General features: G+C 38.4%; 1 protein-coding gene and 1 pseudogene across 4 annotated transcripts in view; one reads left to right on the top strand and one right to left on the bottom strand.

Annotated features, from left to right (window-relative positions):
* The window catches only part of DTD1 (D-aminoacyl-tRNA deacylase 1), a 221091-nt gene that overhangs the window by 167710 nt on the left and 34189 nt on the right, over positions 1-19192 (bottom strand). For all 4 annotated transcript variants that reach the window (XM_072634547.1, XM_072634548.1, XM_072634550.1 and 1 more), the window contains exon 4: positions 1683-1783. In XM_072634547.1, coding sequence (XP_072490648.1) covers positions 1683-1783 — 101 coding nt within the window. The remainder of the gene's footprint in view (positions 1-1682; positions 1784-19192) is intronic.
* On the top strand, positions 12536-13777 carry LOC140520557 (creatine kinase U-type, mitochondrial pseudogene; annotated as a pseudogene).

Below are 19192 nucleotides of genomic sequence, written 5' to 3'. Positions count from 1 at the left end.
ATGTTCTTTTCCATTTTTTTTGATATACAGAAAACAGAACAATAACTCCAGTTAAAAAAATAGGAAAACAAATTAGGCCCAGCCAAGAAGTAAAAAGAAAGTTAAAGGATTACAAGTGAATTTAGGATTAAACTCTCCAATTCTGTAAGTAATTAAATATATTATTCCCTTTCCTATGATTTCATCACTATAATATGTAGTCTTAGAGAGCTGCCTATGGCTCCAAAAAGTTGTGTCTTTCTCACGGTCACACAGCAAGGAAACACTAGAGGTGAGAATCCCAGATCTTCCCTTCTGGATTCCAAGGCCAGCACTGCACCCACTACACTACACTGTCTCTCATTTAATCCAATTTTTTTTTAACAGACACCTAGATGTAATGAGGATGGGGGTGGAAAGGTTCATATCTGGGACAGAAATAATAATGACATGTCCTTATGTTTGTTTAGTACTTTATCCTCTTCTGAAATACTCTCACATTTAGCACACCAGTTTCTAAAAGTTGAGACAAATAAGAAAGAGAAAATGCACATATTATTTCTTTTGAAATAAGTATCCTTCAATAATAATTACTAAAGACATTTCACAGGATCAAGGGCACTTTTATTGCCTCCCTTTGAATTAAAGGCTTTGATAATCAAATGTTTATGACAGAAAAAAGAAGAAAGAACGTGTAAAGGAATCTTACAGTTTGAAATTACCACACACATGAGTGGAGATAGTAATTCAGCAAACATTTTTTGAGCACCTACTCTACCCACCACAGAATTCACCAATAAATGTTTCTTGAGTACAGGGGAAAGAGTACTTGAAAAGCCAGGTCTAATTCGAACTCTCACCAATTCTGCCTGGCCATCAGTCATTTCTCTGTGTCCTTCTGTCTTTACAAAAAGACCAAAAGAAATCAGGTTCCTCCACACACACTAAATTTCATCAATACTTTCCTCCCAAGAATATGAAGAATTTTAAGGAAATTAAGTCTATTCTACTCAAAAAAAAAAAAAAAAAAGGAAGAGGAAGAAGAGAAGAAAGGGAACTTCTCTTTGTCTTCTCCAATGGTTTATCTACCTCAAAAGCTATCAAAATAATTTATTAATGTCTTTAAAAGGACTTTCAGTTTCGAAGAGAAAAGTAAAAATTGTGTTTGGTTTCTCTTCCCCTTTTTCATGAAAGGCATAATTGTCAGTAAATCCAGGGCAGATATTTCTCATGAAATCATGAATGAGGGAAGACCCTCAAATGCTACATTCCCACTGTCCCTGGGACACAATCTGTCTGAAGATAAGTTACTTTGACTCTCTAAATTGTAAACACAAGAAGAGTAGGGGATGTGGTGTTACTTGACTGCCCTCCAGTGTCCCAGGAGCTCCACAGCACTCTGCTGAGGAACAAAAATTCACACTAATAAGGTTAGAACTACACCATGTTCCAGGAGCATTCCCTGACTCAGCTGCAAGGAACACAATCCAAAAGGGGAAACAAAGGAGAAAAATGCCTTCTTTACAGAAATAGCATGTAAGAAAGTGATTGAGATTCTTAGTAAGAGAGATATTATATGAAATAATGAACTGTCACACATAATGATTTGAAGAGGCCTATGAGAGAGTAAAGGCAGTAATGGATAGTTAAGAACCATACAAGCATTCTTCTTTCTCCAGAATTTAAGCCTGCAGAAGGTTTACCTGCTTGGGATCTGCAGCGGCAGCCACTGGGGACTCCAGTTCTATAGTCACAGGCCCATCATTCTGGATATGTACTTGCATGTAGGCTCCAAACTTGCCATCTGAAATACCAATTAGGCTCATTAGAAGAAAGGAAGACACCAAAACAATTGCCAAAAAACCTCATTTAAGAAACATAAAAGTACTGTTTGGTTCTGGGCATTAAGCTAAAGAAGAATATCAATAAGCTACGAAGTACCCAAAGGAGGGCAACCAAAATGGTGAAAGCCTATGTCCTATAAGGCTCTGTTGAAGAATCTGGTTATATTGAGGCTAGAAAAGAAAAGACTCAAAGAAGACATGACAGCTGCCTTCAAGTATTTTAAGAGTGGTCAAGTGAAGGAAGGATACAATTTGTTCTTGTTGGCCAGAGAGGGCAGAACTAGGAATTACAGGTAAAAGTCGCAACGAGGCCAATTTAAGCACAATATCAAGTAAAATTTCCTAAGAATAAGTGCCTCCCAAAAGAAGAAGAAGATACTTCTATGAAGCAGTGGGTTTTCCCTCCTTAGAAGTCTTTAAGCAGAAACTGTCTAATCACCTGTCAGGTATGTTGCAGAAAGGATTTCTTTCATGAATAAAGTAGAATGGACTCATCAACAAATTAGTCTAATTCCCAAATTCTCTGATTCTGTGACAAGGTAACCCTCAAATGACCAAAAACAGCTTCCAACAGAAGGTGGCACTTTAGAAGATTTTTGAAGTTAACAAGGGGAGAAAGTGGAGGGGAGAAAAAAAAAAGCCTCCCGACTGAGGGACAACCAGGATAAAAGTACCAAAATAGGAGATGGAGTGTTGTAGGTGAGACACAGCAAACTGGCAAGTTTGCCTGAACCTCAGTCTCCTGTGTTTCCTTATCAGTACAAGACTGTAAACTAGAATGGTGAAAGGTCGTTGGTGACTTAACCATCAGATAAATGCTGATCTCTCAATGCCTGAAATAACAAGGCCTCTCTCAGCCTGGGCAACAGGTAACCTATGACATTGACCAGTTTCAATAACAGTTCTTACTGCCCCTATCAGCTTTATTCCCTCCAATTCACCCTTTCCTCTTAACCAGCAGAGACAGACTATGAAAAGCAGCAAGCTCTTCACAGACCCAAGTCAGAATCACTACATAAGTCAAATCATACCCAAAACACTGAAAAGATCACTGGCACAGGAGTCAAAGGAGATAGGTCCAAGTTCCACTGCCAATACTTAATACCCAAGTGACTAAGGGATCTCCTCACATGTAAAATCAGTAGGTTGTACTAGATGGTCTCTGAGGTCCCTTCCAGGTCACTCATTTATTCTATGATCATGAATTCTTAAAACACCCATACCTCTGGCATCTCTTCGCAAAAATTAAGTTTCAACTATTAGTATACAGAATAAATTCTGTTCACACTTGGATGGGCTTACACTAGGAATTTTTTAATAATAGTGACTTTATGACTTTTGAGTAATAAACGTCATTCAAGTAAATACAAGAGCTTCATTTTCCTCTGTGTCAGACTGACTGAGAAGGCATCAGCTGAAAAGGAAATCATGTATTTAACTGACAGCTAAGATTAGGGCTATAATTAGTAAAAAATTTCAAACACTGTTCTTTTCTGGGGAACAAAATACAGGCTCAAAGATAAAGATATTATTTCCAACCTTGTCTATTTCTAGTATTCAAAAATCACATGGCATTTGTTTTCCTGCAATCCTGCAGGCATTTCCTGCTTTTTTTCCAGCTAAGAATAGAAATAGCAAGAGTTTACACCTTGTTTTAAAATGTCTCAAGAAATTCTTGAAGTGCTGCTTTCAAAATGATTAAAGCATGGAACACATTATAAAAATTTTATGTGTGAAAGACTGCCGTAAAATGTCCTTAGATCCTGGAGAGCAGTGGTCTAGAAACTAATGACCATTCACCCAATCAGTAAAAAAAAAAGTTTCAGACATGAGCATATTTGCTTATTTATAAATTATGCAATATGCTATAGAACTTATATACATTATAAAACTTATACAGAAAAAGAAGTTAGGAAAGGATATTATAAATATGAAATAAAACTTGATCCTAAAGTCAGCAGGGAGCTGCTAGAATTTAATGAGTGGAAAACTGACATGGTCAGACTTACGTTTTAGAAAAATTATTTCGGCAGCTATATGGAGATAAGACTGGAAAAAAGGAAAGATGTGACAAGGAGAATAACTGAATACTGAACTTGACAAATACAAGCAAATATGAATATTTCCAAATATGGAGGGAAAAGACCATTTGGTTTTTTTAATTTTTTTAGGTATATAACAAACAACACAAAATCACAAAATTTGAAATTAAAAGGGATCTAGGTGACCAATCTCAGTCCATCACATTCCTAAAAGAAATCTCCATTATAACATATCTGAAAATTCAATTCAATAATTCAATAAACATTTATTAAGCACCTATTAAGGGCCAAGCCCTATGATAAATACTGGGAATACAAATAAGAATGACAATCTTTGCCCTCAAGGAGCTTACAATCTAATGGGGAAAGTCAGTAGACAAATGGAAGCTATAAAGGGGGTAGGGGAAAGCAAGAGGTACCTATTTTGTTCTGTGGAGTTAAAACCAGCAGAGCTGCAGATGGAAAGTGGTATGAGATGAAAGTGGTCATCCCACCTCTACTTGAAAGACCACCAAGGAGGGGGAATTCACAACTTCTCTAAAAAAGATTTTTTTAACTTTATTTCAGTGTAACTCAGGACATAAAACAACTACTCTGCCAGTCATCTTGACTTCTGTCTTGTCACTGGACTTTGATGACTCTGAGAGAGAGTGAGGCTGACATCTTTGTGCAATTCTGCCTCACTTAAATCGAGTTCACTCACGAGTCAAGACAACTACTCTATACTCTACACCTGCATGAAGTACAAACATGGCAAGAGCTTGAGAGAGGAAAGATCCTCAGTCTTCTAGCTTCCAGCTTCAAAAGAAGACACATTCATTTCTAGGTTCTCTTCAGAAAAAAGTCCCTAGAGGGAAAGAAAAACTCTGAGAAAAAGACAACATGTAAAAAAGGCAGCACTTCAGTCATGTCCCTATTGCCAGCTTACCACACAAGAGACTGTGGGCAGTTTCCCCTTGGATAAGACTGGGGATTCTCCCTTTTGGTTAAGCTGGGATATCTTGCTCCTAAAGGGAGGGCTAATTCACTCTGTATATTATCTTGTATATTCTAATCTGTATAATGTCTCTAAATTTATATTTACAATTGGCTTGGATTCTTTTTTTTAAAAAAGGGAGTTAATTCACTAGTCACTGTGTAATGAATGATTTTTGTGGCATTTGGTTGGAAGTGTCAAGCCTTGGGATACAGCCTCTGGCTTTCCTTCCTTATTAAAGGACAGTGACAGTGGATTGTACCTAAAAGTTATTTACCCTAGACTATTTAGAGGGTCAGTGTATCACCAAGGCAATATTACAGCACTCGTAGTGACTATGAATATGCCGGCATAGTTCTCAATCGCAAAGTATAACAGACTCTCCATATAGGAGCCAGAAGAAAAACATTTACTCAGACACCAGAAAGCCAAATCCCAAAACCAGAAACTCAAATCCATCATAGTAGCCAAGAAGTCAATACACATTGGCACTGCAGGGGACAAAACTATTCCCAAACCTCCTTTCCTCACTCCACCTTCCTACAAACACTCACGATTCTAGGTGTCTGCTTGCCTGTGTCCTCTCTCTTCCTCTGCCCTAACTGCTCTCAATAACTTCCTCTCAGTTCTGCCCCATCGCTCCAGTTCCAACCATTCAGCAAGCTCCTCCCACCACGTGATTTAGGCTTCCATGTGATTTAAGCAGGTCACATGGGCCTATTAAGGAATGGGAAAGACCTTCCCATTTAAATTACCATTACACCCGGTATTCCCTCTCTGAGGAGAGTACAGTGGCAAGTCTTGTGGCCCCAAACTCCTGTTCCTCACCTAGCAGGAATCAAAGTCTCCCTCTGAGAAGGGTAGATGAAAGACTATATTCATAATTCCCTACAAGCCACAACTACAAAAACCCATCTGGACATCCATAACTGACATGAGCAACATATATATCCTTGACATCAATTAATAAGTATTCATTTTCTCTCCCACTCATCTTCTCTCCAGTTAAAAAAGAAAAAAAATAAGAAAATCCTTGTCACAAATATGCACAGTCAAGCAAAACAAACTCCTACATTGCCATGTCCAAAAATGTATATCTTACTCTGCATCTTGATTCATCACTTCTGTGTCAAGAGTGAGTTAGCATGCTTCATCTTTGGTCCTCTGGAATTTTCACTGATCATTACATTTATCAGAGTTATTAAGTTTTTCAAAGTTGTTTGTATTTACAACATTGTTGTTATTGTGTAAGTTGTTTTTCTGGGTACTTACCAGCTTTTAAGGCTGCCCATTCTAGTTCTGGAAAGCTCTAATTGTTAGGAAGTTTCTTTCTTGACATCAAGCCTAAATTAGCCTCTTTACAACTTCCACTCATTGCTTCCAGTTGTGCCTTCTGGAGACAAAGAGAAACAAGTCTAATTTCTTCCTCCATATGATAGCCCTTCAAATACTTGAAGACAGCCATCATGTCTCCCAAGTCTTCACTTCTTCAGACTAAATATACCCAGTTCTATCAACCTAATATAGCATGGAATCAAGATCCTTCATCCTTCTGGTTGTCCTCTGGACATTGCCCAGTATATCAATGTCTTTCTTAAGTCACAGTGCCCAGAATCATGAATACAGATGAGGTCTGACAGGGCAGACAGAGTACAATGAGGTTATTCCTCCCAACTCCTAGAAAGATGTTCCTTTTAATGCAGCCCAAGATCACACTAATTGTTTTGACTGTCAAATCACACTGACAATTCGTAATGAGCTTGGAGTACACTCAAACACCCAGATCTTTCTCAAACTACTGTCTAAGAATGCCTCCTTCATTTTGTATCTGCAAAGTTGACATTTTTACCCAAGTGCAAAGTTTTAGGTTTATATTGTTGAATTTCCCTTTATTAGGTTAAGCCCAATGCTCCACCCTGTGTAGATTCTTTTAGATCCTAACTTTGTCATCTAGCGTATTAGCTCTCCCGGCTTTTTGTCATTTGCAAATCTGATAAGCATGTCATCCATGCCTTTATCATAGTCACTGATAAAAATGTTAAATAGCACAAGACCAGGCACAGGTCCTTGAAAACCTCCACTGGAGACCTGCCCTACAGACATCAAACCATGGGTTCAGCTATCCCACCAATCCTGTATCCATCTGATATTTGAAATACTTTATCAAACCTTTTGCTAAAATCTAAGTAAACTATGTAAACAGCATTTTCCCTCAACTAATAAGAAGAGTTAACATTTATATAGTGCTTAATATGAGCCAGACACTGTGCTAAACTCTTTACAAATATTATCTCATTTGATCCTCACAATGACCCTGGAGGAAGGTATTATTACTATTCTCATTTCACAGATGAGAAAACTGAGGCAAAAGAGTTAAGTGATTTGCCCAGGGTCAAACAGCTAGTAAGCATCTGAGAATGGATTTGAACTCAGATCTTCCTGACTCCAGGCCTTGTATTCTCTGCCCACTATACCACTTAGCTGCCCTTTTTCTAACTTTATAATGCCCGGGGGAAGAGGTGGGGAGGGAAGAAGGTTAGTGTGGCAAGACCTGTTCTTATGAAGCCATACTAGCTCTCTGTAATTACTGCTTCCCTTTCCAAATGTTCACCATCCATCTTTAATGAGCTGCTCTGAAGTTTTCCTAGAAATCAATCAAAACCAAGTTTACCAGACAATAATTGGCAGAATCTTCTCTTCCCTTTTCTGAAAACTGGGACAACACTTGTTCTTCTCCAGTCTTACAGCTCCTATCCTATTTTGCACAATCTTTAAAATTTCACTGACAATGACTCTGCAATCACATCTGCCAGTTCTTTCAGGTCCTGAAGATGTGGGTCATCTGGTCAGATGACTTGAATTCATCAAGGGAAGTAAATTATTCTCATACTATGCCATTATTTGCATCACATATCAATTCCCTTTTAGTCATTTTTGTCCTGTCATTTCCAGTATAGGCCATTTGCAGAAAAAAACTAGAAATAAACATAAAATAATAATGAAGTAACTCTGTAGTCGGTTATCATCATCCCATCCACTCCAAGCAAATGTCCTGTCCTTCTTAGATACTCATTTAACCAATAAAGCCGAAAAAAAATTTTTTATTTGTTGCTGTGCTTAGCTTCCCTCATCAGATGCAGCTCATTCTGAGCTTTAGCAATCCTAACATAATTTTTAATGAACTGTGCCTCTTAATGTTGATTATTACATGGCCTTCCTTCCATCTTATGTACATTTCTTTTTATACATTAAGTCAGTTGGTGAATTACCTGTGCATTCATTTCTGAAAATCCCATTTTTCCTTCTCAAAGAAATTGCTTCCCTTTGCTTCCTTTTCAGAATTTTAGCTTTGAGCATCTCTCATTCTCCCCTTGCTTGATTTGCCTCGAAACATTTTATTCCATAGCTCCTCCCTAATCTCTCCTCTGAACCCTCTGTAATCTGTTTTTCCAAAATCTAAGATACATGTCAGACTATGCTTGGATTTAACATTTTTAGCTACATAGCTCTCCTTCTGAACCTTATTCTGTTCTCTGATCACATGTTCTAGTCTAGTTCCATGAATCTCATTTAATCACTGATAAGGTAAAAAAAAAAAAGCAAAACTATAAGAAAATATACAACTAAAATCCCCCATCAAAAAGTATGCTAATGAAAACAAGAGACAAGGACCGGGCCTGTAATTCCACTGGTACAGGCAATTCCAGAGTGAGGTGAGGAAATGCTTTCTTCTAAAACAGGTCAGTACCTTCTCCAAAATTCATGTCTTACAGAGTCCCTGAGAGCACAGAGAAGCTAAGTGCCTGCCCAGCATCACATAGCCAGCGTTGCCAGAGGCCAGACTTAGCCCAAGTCTTCAGGCTATGAAGCTCTCTCTAGCAACTATGCAAAATCATCTCTACTAAAATCAAAGGTAGGAAGATACAATGTACAGCAAAAACCTGTTGGTATTTTACTAATTGGAAGGAAACATTAATATGTTAGTTAAAAAGTATTCTCTACCTATCAAGCAATTTAAATTTATTTCAGACTCATTACTGAATGAAAAAAAAAAACAGGCCCTCAAAAGTGATCATCAAATAATCCCCCAAGCAAAGATGCTGCCAGGCCAATTCTGAAGAATGGAGAGAAGTCTAATTTTTTATTCACTACATCCATTTCCAAACAAAGTATTATTATTACTAATATCTTCTCATTATATAACACTATAAGATGACTTAGTACTTTATGTTAAAGCCCTCAGAATGATCAGATCCCAAGGTACTAGTAAAAAAGAACGTAATGAAGAGACCTTATTCTCTTGGAGTGCATGGTACCCCAAACCCCTATACACATATAGTCACAGCTGTAGAGGGAACAGCCTGACTCAGTAAAGATCTCAGCACTGAAAACATTCACAGTGTCATCCTAGCAAATTTATTTTCGAATAACAAAGTCCTGTTTTCCAAGAGATAACTGATAGTGCCATGGATAGAGCACTGAGCATCATGACAACCTAAATTCAAATCTAGCCCTAGACACTTACTAACTATATGATCCTGGGCATATTGTTTAATCTGTTTGCCTCATTTCCAACTGTAAAGTAGGGAAAATAATAGCACCTACCTTGCAGGACTGATATGAGGATCAAAAAACATATTTTTAAAGCTCTTAGTATATAGTGTATATATAGTGCATATATATATACATATATATGCCTTGTATATAGTAGGCACTTAATAAATGCCTTTTTCCTTTCTTTTTTCCAAGTCATTGTCATTATATCTATGTTAACATGAGTATTTCAAATCCCCCATTCCCAATTAATGTTAAAAAAAAAAAAAAAGTCGCTCTAAGCCCTGATACCTTTATCAAGTGAAAACACTTCACTGATTGAGTTACAGATGCTATCAATCCATCATATGAGTAAAGTAAGTGTGAATAATTCCTAAATACCTTTACTAAATCAATCCAAGGTATAAACTGGGGGTCTGAATAGTAAAATGTTTGGGCCTTTAGATGAAATCAGATGGCACAGAGTACTATGACTGACTGAGTTAGATATTCCTCTTGGGGTATGTATATCAGAGATAAAAATCTAGAAAAAGCCGTATTTCAGCAACAGCTTCAGAAGTCAAGTTTCACTAAGAAAAAATCCCATAAGGTCTTAAAATATTTGCATAAAAGGTCATATAGGAACATAATTCTTCCATAAACACCAGCAAATTTCCAAAAATGGTCCAGCAGCCAGCATATGAGCATGCATATCTCTGCCCTGGACTATCAGTACAGCAGAGGACAGAGCCAGACCTCCAAAGGACTTTCTCTAAAGCTAGAAGCTACTATAGTGGTCTATTCCAACACAATCAACTTACAAATAAAGTCTCTCCGACTTATAATGAATCAGCTCCAAAGGACTTTCTCTACCATGCCATAGAAGCCCTCTTCACCCCAGGCGTTCCCTCCACCCCTAGACTACTTCTCACACTGAAAGTATCCTCCTGCCCCTAAAGCCTCTCCCTGTGATTGGCTGGTTCCTCTCCAAACCTACATTTTAAAAACTCCCAGACCAACCATGTGCTCATTACTCTCCAGATTGCCCTACTGACTCTCTGACACTGTTTCAGGGAATTTCAAGCCACCACAATTGCTCCACAAATGTCAACTCCTTGAGGGCAGAGGATGTCCTTTCTGCTTGTATCTATATTGCCAACCTTTAACACAGTACATGGCATCAAACTGAGACTAAATAATTTAATACTAAAGAATCCATGAGGCAAAGAACAAACCACAAAAAGAATAAACAACTTCATCAAAGAAAACTCTCAACAACGATATCAAAATTTCTGGGATATAACGAAAGCAATCCTTGCAGGAAAACTTCTCTCTCTAAAGACTTTGATCAACCAGGAAGAACAAGAAGGGTAAAGGCATTTGCAAGTATAAGAATTTACAGATAAGCACTTAACAATTAGTATCTCATTTGATGGTCACAATAATCCTGTGAGGTAGGTGCCATCATCTCTGTTTCACAGATGAATATACTGAGGCAGACATAGGTTAAGAGACTTGCCCAGCCAGGGTCACATAGCTCAAGGCTACATTTGAACTCAGTTCTTCCAGACTCAAGGCCCAGTGCCTAAAGAGAGAAAGATAAATGAATTCATCATGCAACTTAAAAAAAAAAAACTAGAAAAGCAATAAATTTTTAAAAGGCAACTAAAACTAAAAATTCTGAAAATTAAAGAAAAAGTAGATTAAGTGTCAAGTAACGCTATTCACCAGCAAAAAGCCCAAACTTGGAATTGTGCTAACTGCCCAGAACAACAATGGGACTCCAACAATATCCTTTCAGCACCAGTGCAGGAGTCAGGAGGACCTGAGTTAAAATCTCACCTCAGACACTTGAAACTCACTAGCTGGTAACCTTGGGCAAGTCACTTAACCCCAACTGCCTCATCTTGGGTCATCTCCAATCATCCTGATTAACATCTGGTCACTGGATTCAGATGGCTCTGGAGGAGAAGGGAGGCTGGTGACCTGCATGGCCCTCTCTCACTCAAAACAAAGTCAAGTGCAAGTCATGTCATTATTTCTCTGATGGCATGGTCTTCTTTGGCAAGGAAGGACAAACACACACACAATTCAGCATCTTTAGTAAGCACAGAATATGGAAAGAAGCTTTTCCTTCCAGCTTTCAACTGTACCTGGATAGGTGATTTTTACAAGAAAATAAAAACCTCAAAATACATTTATGAACTGTTTCAAAGGCCCAATTCATCACTACACTAATTTCTGAAACCATTGTTTTCCATATCTCATAACACTAAAAGCAAATGTAGGAACCAACCCATTTTTCAGCTGGTGATCTGTTTTTGGTTCTGTTTAAATTACTAACTGCAGAAACACAGGAACATATTTTCTGTCTCAAGACATGCATATATTAGCAATAAAGAGCTCCTTTTCTTACCTTCAAAAAAAATTAACATTTGAAAATTTAAAAAATTACTGAATGACAAGACTAGGACTTGCTTTTTGAAAAACTAACAAAATACACAAACTATTTGGTTACACAATTAAAAAATAAAATACACAAACTATTAGTTAATCTGATCTTAAGAACCAGAGGACAATCAAATTGCCAATATCAAAAATGAAAAAGAACTCAAAAAAAAAAAAGAAAAGAATTATTTTGCCCAATTATGAGCCAGGAAAAGTAATAAATTAAATGTATGAACATTTACAAAAATATAAAATATCCCAATTATTAGAACAAAAAATAGATAACTTAAATAATCACCTCAGAAAAAATAACCGAACAAGTCATAAATGAATTCCCAAAAGAAATAAACCCAGAACCAGATGGATTTAGAACTGAATTCTATCAAACACTCAATGAACAATTAACTCCAATTTCATGAAAATTGTTTGCAAATATAAGAAAAGATGGCATCCTCTCTTCCTCTCATTCCTATTATAAAATAAATACGGGAGAAGCTGATGGGAAACCTGTGACTTCAACCAGCTGATTGGCTTGAGTGCCACCCCCTGCTCTGACTCCAACTTGGTTTCCAACCACTTTGCCTTCTGCTCCAGCATCAGTTCTGGCCCAGCTCCGGCTCCCTTCCAGCTACAGATCTAGCTTTTGGCCTCTGGCTCGCTTTGGGCCCCAGCTCCAGCTCTAACTCCCAGAATGAGTACTCAGCCACCACGCCATGGCTAGTTCCTTCTCCCAATTACTCTCTGCCTGCCCAGGATTCAGGCTTCTTGTTGTGGCCACTGGGTGCTGGGTATCTGCTCCGCCCCAACCCACTATGAGCCTCTGGCAAGCGAAGGTTATACTCACCCAGTACAAAGATCTGACCTTCGAAAACATAACAACTGCATGGCTAGTCACATGACTCCAGCTGTTTATGCCCGGTTCTGCAACAAGACCACGCCCACAGGATGGTCACTAGACTAGTGTATCCAGACTGGTGTAGACAATCCTGGCCACCTTTTCATCAAGACTATGGGCATGGCAGCTGGAGACAAAGAGACCTATGAGGTATTTGCTGAGCTTTTTGACCCAGTGATCCAAGAAAAACATAATGGCTATGATCCCCAAACAATGAAGCATACCACAGACTTGGATGCCAGCAAGATTTGAGCTGGCCACTTTGATGAGAAGTATGTATTATCCTCAAGAGTCTGGACTGGTCAAAGCATCAGGGGACTCAGCCTACCCCCTGCCTGTACAAGCACTGAGCGAGGAGAGGTGGAATGAGTTGTAGTAGATGCACTGAGCGGCCTGCAGAGTGACCTGGCTGGACGATATTACCAACTCAGTGAGACAACTGAGGCTGAGCAACAGCAACTTATTGATGACCACTTCCTATTTGACATGCCTGTGTCTCCCTTGCTGACAGCAGCAGGAATGGCCCAGGACTGGCCAGATGCTCAAGGAATCTGGCACAACAATGAAAAAAGCTTCTTGATCTGGGTGAATGAGGAGGATCATGCATGGGTCATCTCAATGGAAAAGGGTGGTCACGTGAAAAGAGTGTTCAAGAGATTCTGCTGGGGCCAAAGGAGGTAGAATGTCTAATCCAAGAAGGTGGAATGTCTAATCCAAGAAGGTGGCTGGGAGTTCATGTGGAATGAGTGTTTAGGTTACAACCTGACTTGTCTTTCTAATTTAGGAACTGGACTTCAAGCAGGCGTACATATCAAACTGCTCCTGTTAGCAAGGACAGTCGATTCCCCAAGATCTTAGACAACCTAAGGCTACAAAAATGTGGTGGGGTGGACACAGCAGCCACAAGCAGCACTTTTGACATGTCCGATTCAGATTGGCTAGGTAAATCAGAGGTGGAGCTGTCATTGTTGGGGTCAACTACCTGATTGACTGTGAGCGGCGGCTAGAGAGAAGACAGGACATTCCTTTGCCTGAACCTGTTGCCATCACCAAGAATTAGCTTTCCAAAAACCCACAGACCTTCCCAAACTCTCAGCCAATTACTCATCAAATACCCTCTCTTGCCAACTGTGAATCTGACTCGACCCAGTAAAAACCCTCTTGTTATGCAAAAAATAAAATAAAATAAAATAAATATGGTCTTGATATTAAACCAGTGAGAGACAAAGCAAGGATAGTAAATTCCAGACCAATAGTTCCAATAAATGCCAATGCACAAACACTGAAAATAATAGCAAAGAGATTATAACAATATCATAAAAAAATTATATGTTATGACTAAGTTAAATGTATAGCAAAAAATGATGGGCTAGTATGATATCCAGAAAACTATAAATTTAGTAAGCCCATTAATGAAAAAAACAATAAAAGTCACATAATTATATCAACACATGCAGAAAAAGTTTTTGACAAAATACAATGTCTTACTCCTTTCTCTAGCCCTCTTCGTTGCTCCTGTGCTCTAACCTCTTCAGCTGGGACTCCCATAAGCACCCCTTGGGCTTCTTCTCTCACTAGCAAACATTCACAACTAGCCTGGATGTGGACGGCATTTTTCATAGTACTTAAATACTGTCTTGGATCATTCCATTGATCAGAGTAGCTAAGTCTTTCACAATTAATTATCCTTACAATACTGCTGTTACTGTATACATTGATCTTCTGGTTTTGCTTACTTAATTGCATCAATTCATATAAGTCTTCCTAGGTTTTTCTAAAACTATCCTGCTCATTATTTTTTATATCACCATGGTGTTCCATCACAATCATATATTGCTGGGGATGGAAGCTCAATTCCAGGTGGACAGTCTCGGGCGGGTAAAGGTGGGAACTTCTAAATCTTAGAGTTCTCACGAGACCCCCCAGGAAACGACTGGGAATCGAGGTGAACCGAGCTATCTCGTGTATTTCCGCCTCTTCCCGTGAGAAACGTGATGGGAGAGAGCTCTCTGCACCCTCGAGATTGTCCCGGATCTGGGCACACTATTGTTATCTAACAGCACGGTATTCAGATGCAAACTATGCTGCTGGAGAGTTTAAGTAGGATCAGGAAAGCCTGAAAGCTCTCTTGGGCGGAGGGGCGCGGAGCGGACAGGTCAACAAGGCTCCGCTTTTCCTCTCTCCTCTCTCCCCTCCCCCTCTCTCCCCACTTGTACTTCTACTTCCAATCTCTTATTGTAAGATCTTTGCCTCCTTGGGAGATTCTTTGCTCCCTCCTAAGGAAGAATTCCCCTGCACTTGTAACTAGACCCTGCAATAAAGCTCAACCCTTGTTCGACTCTGGAACGTCCTTTCTCTCATACGAGCATCCGGTTTGGCCAACCGAAGACCTCCGATAGAGGTAAGGGAAGACTCGGGTAGCCCACAGGCCTCTAGGCCTGGCAATATATCCCCCCCTTTCTAATAAGGCCACAGTCTCCCACTGCATCCTGGGCCATCTCCAGTCATCGTAATGAATATCTGGTCACTGGACCCAGATGGCTCAGGAGGAGAAAGTGAGCCCTCCCTCACTCAAATCAAAGTAAAGTGCAAGTCATGTCATCATTTCTCTGATGTCATAGTTCTCTTCGAAAGCAAAGGACGAACACAACACAACAACAACAACCTTCTATCCACCATAATCCCACAGCTCCCCCACCAACTGCACACCATGCTCTTGTGCTCCAGATTCCACCTCCTGCCACTCTAGCTCCTGAATTGGGCATCCATATTTCTGTTTATCTTTTTCTTTTAGACTTGAATACTAAAACTTAAATGTATAATAAGAAAAAATATTATAAGTTTAAATATTAAAATTTAAATGTAAAATTTAAAAAACATATCATGTGCATAGCAGAACACAAAGGAGGATTCAAAATGTATAGCAATAAATTTCCATTTCAAGAAAGCCTATATATTAAATACTATGCATTGTGTTGAAAACTGTCCATCTTTGCTTCTTTGCAGGTTTTCTTTTGTTCTCTGCTGTACACTTTTCCCTCCTTCCTCCCTCCTCCTAAGCATGGATATATTTATAGATAGATATTGATATATACATACATACATATTTATACATACACACATGCATATATAAACGTATACTTTCCCTAAGAGATTCTACTCCTAATCTGTGTTTTTAGATTTGTGCATATTTCTTATTTCCTATCCCTCCTGACTCCTCTACTCTACTTCTACCCATTACTTTGCCCTCCTATTAGTTTACCCCCTTCCAACAATCTCTCCCTTATCTTCCCATTGCTATAAATCTAAACACCCTCTTATAAGCCTCTTTGACCCACTCCCTCACCCTCCTCTCTAAAGATCCCTCCATTATCCTCCCATTACCATTAATCTAAACACCATTCTATATCCCCCTTTAACCTATTCGCTCATCCTCCCCTCTAAAGATCCTTGCCTTATCCTTTCTCCCCTCCCTATCCCCTTATTGTTTTATTTCTTTCTAAATTTACAAGATTTTTATCCTGTTGTACATGTATATGTATTGTTTCCTCTTGAATCCATTCCTGATTAAAATAGATTTCCAAAACTAATAGCCCTCCTCCCCCATCTAATTCCTCTCTATCAGTTCTTCCTCTTGCACCTCATTTGTAGAAGAGAACTACTCTTTTTAGCTGTTTCTGAACAGTTTTACTTTTTGAAGTCATATCATGCTCAGATCTACCCCAATCTTTCTTATCCAATTACTACTAACAGTTTTAGACATAGATTTTACATTTTACACATATAAAAGGTAAACAGTCTGCCCTTATTGAGTCTTTGGTATGTGCCTTATGTTTCTTTTGGGTCAAATCTTCTATTAAGTTCAGGTTGCTGATTTGTTTGTTCTTTTAACAAAGTCCTAAAAGTCTGACAATTCATTAAATATCCTTTTTTTTTCTTCCATTCAGAATTATGCTTAGCTTTGCTGGGTAGGATATTTTAGACGGGAACCCCAGTTCTTTCACTCTTCAACAGTGTTCCAAGACCTGTGGTCTTTTATTATCACCACTGCTAGGTGTTGTGTAATTCTAACTGTGGCACCACCATATGTGGCCTGCATAATGTTCACCATGAACAGCCAGTTCAGACTCCCTATGCTCACCATTCCCCAGGCACCTTCATAACATACCACTGCATATACCTTCCCTTTCATTTTTCACCTCAAGCATCAAAAATAGTAATCAAATGCACACAGACATTACTGGAAAGTACATGTTAACAATTGCTTTAAAACTCCAGCAGCTATTCCTGTGACATGCCTGAACATAACACCCCTCACTAGCTAATATTCCCCCATTAGAATGCAACTTCCTTGAGAGTAGAAACTGTCATGTCAATTTTGTATTGGTATCCCCAATACTTAATACAGTTCTTGGTGCATAGTAAAATAATCAGATTGATTTTGTGTCTTTTTTCACTAATCCTATTTACAGGTAATTGACTTTGTCCTATAACTGCCTAAGTCATAATTCTTTGTCTCTGAACTTTCATAATTCAGAAACGTAGCTATCCTGTAATGAATTAAAAGTTTAGAAATCTAATTCTCCTACTATTCACTGTTCTATCCCTGAATCAAGGAAATCTGTTACCCTTGAAGGAAGTAGTGGACACCAGGGAATCTTCCTAGTAGCATTCAAGTTTTTTGAAGGCCAGCATTATCACACTTTTATGTTTATATCCCTGACACCAAGCATGGCGCCTGGCAAATAGGAAGTACTTAATCATCTAGTCCAAACTATATTTGAAAAGGAATAACCTCTGACAAGTGGTTCCTTACTCCTCACTTGAAAAAGCCTGTTTCAGAGCTCTAACGGAATAGGTCTTAATTTTCAGTAGTTTTTTTCCTTACATAAGATTAACTGGCTCTCTGAAGCTTCTAGTTTCTACCTTTTGAAGCCAAACAGAGTAACTTCTACATGACAGCCCTTTAAATACTTGAAGACTTCTCTTATGACCAACCCAAGACTACTCTTCAGTGACTAAACATGCTTATTGCTGTCAAATGTTTCTAATATGACACAGTTTTTAGTTCCCTTCACCATTCTAATGACCCTTCTATGGATGCTCTCCAGATTGTCAGGAATGAACACAATTCTCAAGATACAGCCTAGTCAAGATAGAGAGATAGAGAGTACAGTAGGTCAATAACCCTCCCTCGCTGTGGATATTATGCTTCTCTGACTCAATCAATAAATCAGCAAGTACTCACTGAGCTCCTATTACATTCCAACAACTGTGTGACGCACTGGATGCAAAACAAAAATTAAATAGTTACCCCCCTCAAAGGGTTCACATTCTATAAACCAAAAGGAAATCACATTACCTTTTGTAGTAGTCACATCACCCTGTGTCTTCACCTTGAGCTTATAGTCTTCTAAAGCCCTCAGATTTTTTCCATATAATTTGTTGTCTAGCCATGCCAAGACACTTTATACGTCTGAAGTTGATTTTTGAACCAAACTATAGAATTTTAATTTATTTCTTAAATTTCATCTTATTAGATATAGTTAATCATTATATTTTATCTTAAAATAGCTAGAGGAAAACCTCAGCATATGGGTTAGAACCTCTATGGATAATTTATGGAAGGAAAAAGATAAGTACTACACAGGGTGAGAAGGCTGTGACGCGAACCAAAAGAGGGAACACCTTTAGGGTGAGAGCTACAAAAGTACTTTAATGTTGACTCTGCTGTGGCATCTGCATTATATCTTCTAAAACATCAACTAATCCTCCCAGCTTTTAGTTTACTACAAATTTGACAAGCATGCCTTCTATGTCTTTACCCAAATCACTGAGAACAAAAATGTTAAAAAGCAGAAGACAGATCCTCAGCATTCACAAGTTACTTTCCTTAAAATTAACACATTTATAAGAACTCTTTGTATACAGTCATTTAATCTTGTCTACAAGGTACCATGAAGTTTGTTAAAAACTAGGAATATATTTATTATGTATATAGCTTTTTTTCTGATGATGAATCAATTTATTAATTCTATTGAAAAAAGAAATGTGGTTAGTCTGGCACAACCTACTCTTGATAAAGTCAGCTCTGACTAGTTACCATTTCCTTTCAAAATATTCACAAATCACCCTTTTAGTAAGAATTCTATTTTGCCAGGTATCAAAGTTAAGCTCCCTAGTCTGAAGTTTATATGCTTTACTCTGCTCCCCTTTTTTTGACATATCAAACATTTGCCTGCTTTTGTCAGTCAATAAACATTTATGAAATACATGCCAGACACTATGCTAAGCAATAAGGATTCAAAGAAAGGCAAAAGACAGCTCTCAAGGAGTTCACAGTTACTAATGGAAGACACAAAAGGAAAACATCATACACAGGATAAATTGGTGATAACAGAAGGCAGGCACTAGAACTGAAGGGGATCAGGAAACATGTCATGTAGAAGGAAGCTAATAAAGCCAAGAGACGGAG

This window comes from Notamacropus eugenii, chromosome 1 (assembly GCF_028372415.1).
Source record: "Notamacropus eugenii isolate mMacEug1 chromosome 1, mMacEug1.pri_v2, whole genome shotgun sequence".
Lineage (NCBI taxonomy): Eukaryota > Metazoa > Chordata > Mammalia > Diprotodontia > Macropodidae > Notamacropus > Notamacropus eugenii.
The sequence above is the reverse complement of the archived record's forward strand: the minus strand, read 5'-3'. Positions and strand labels throughout refer to the sequence as shown.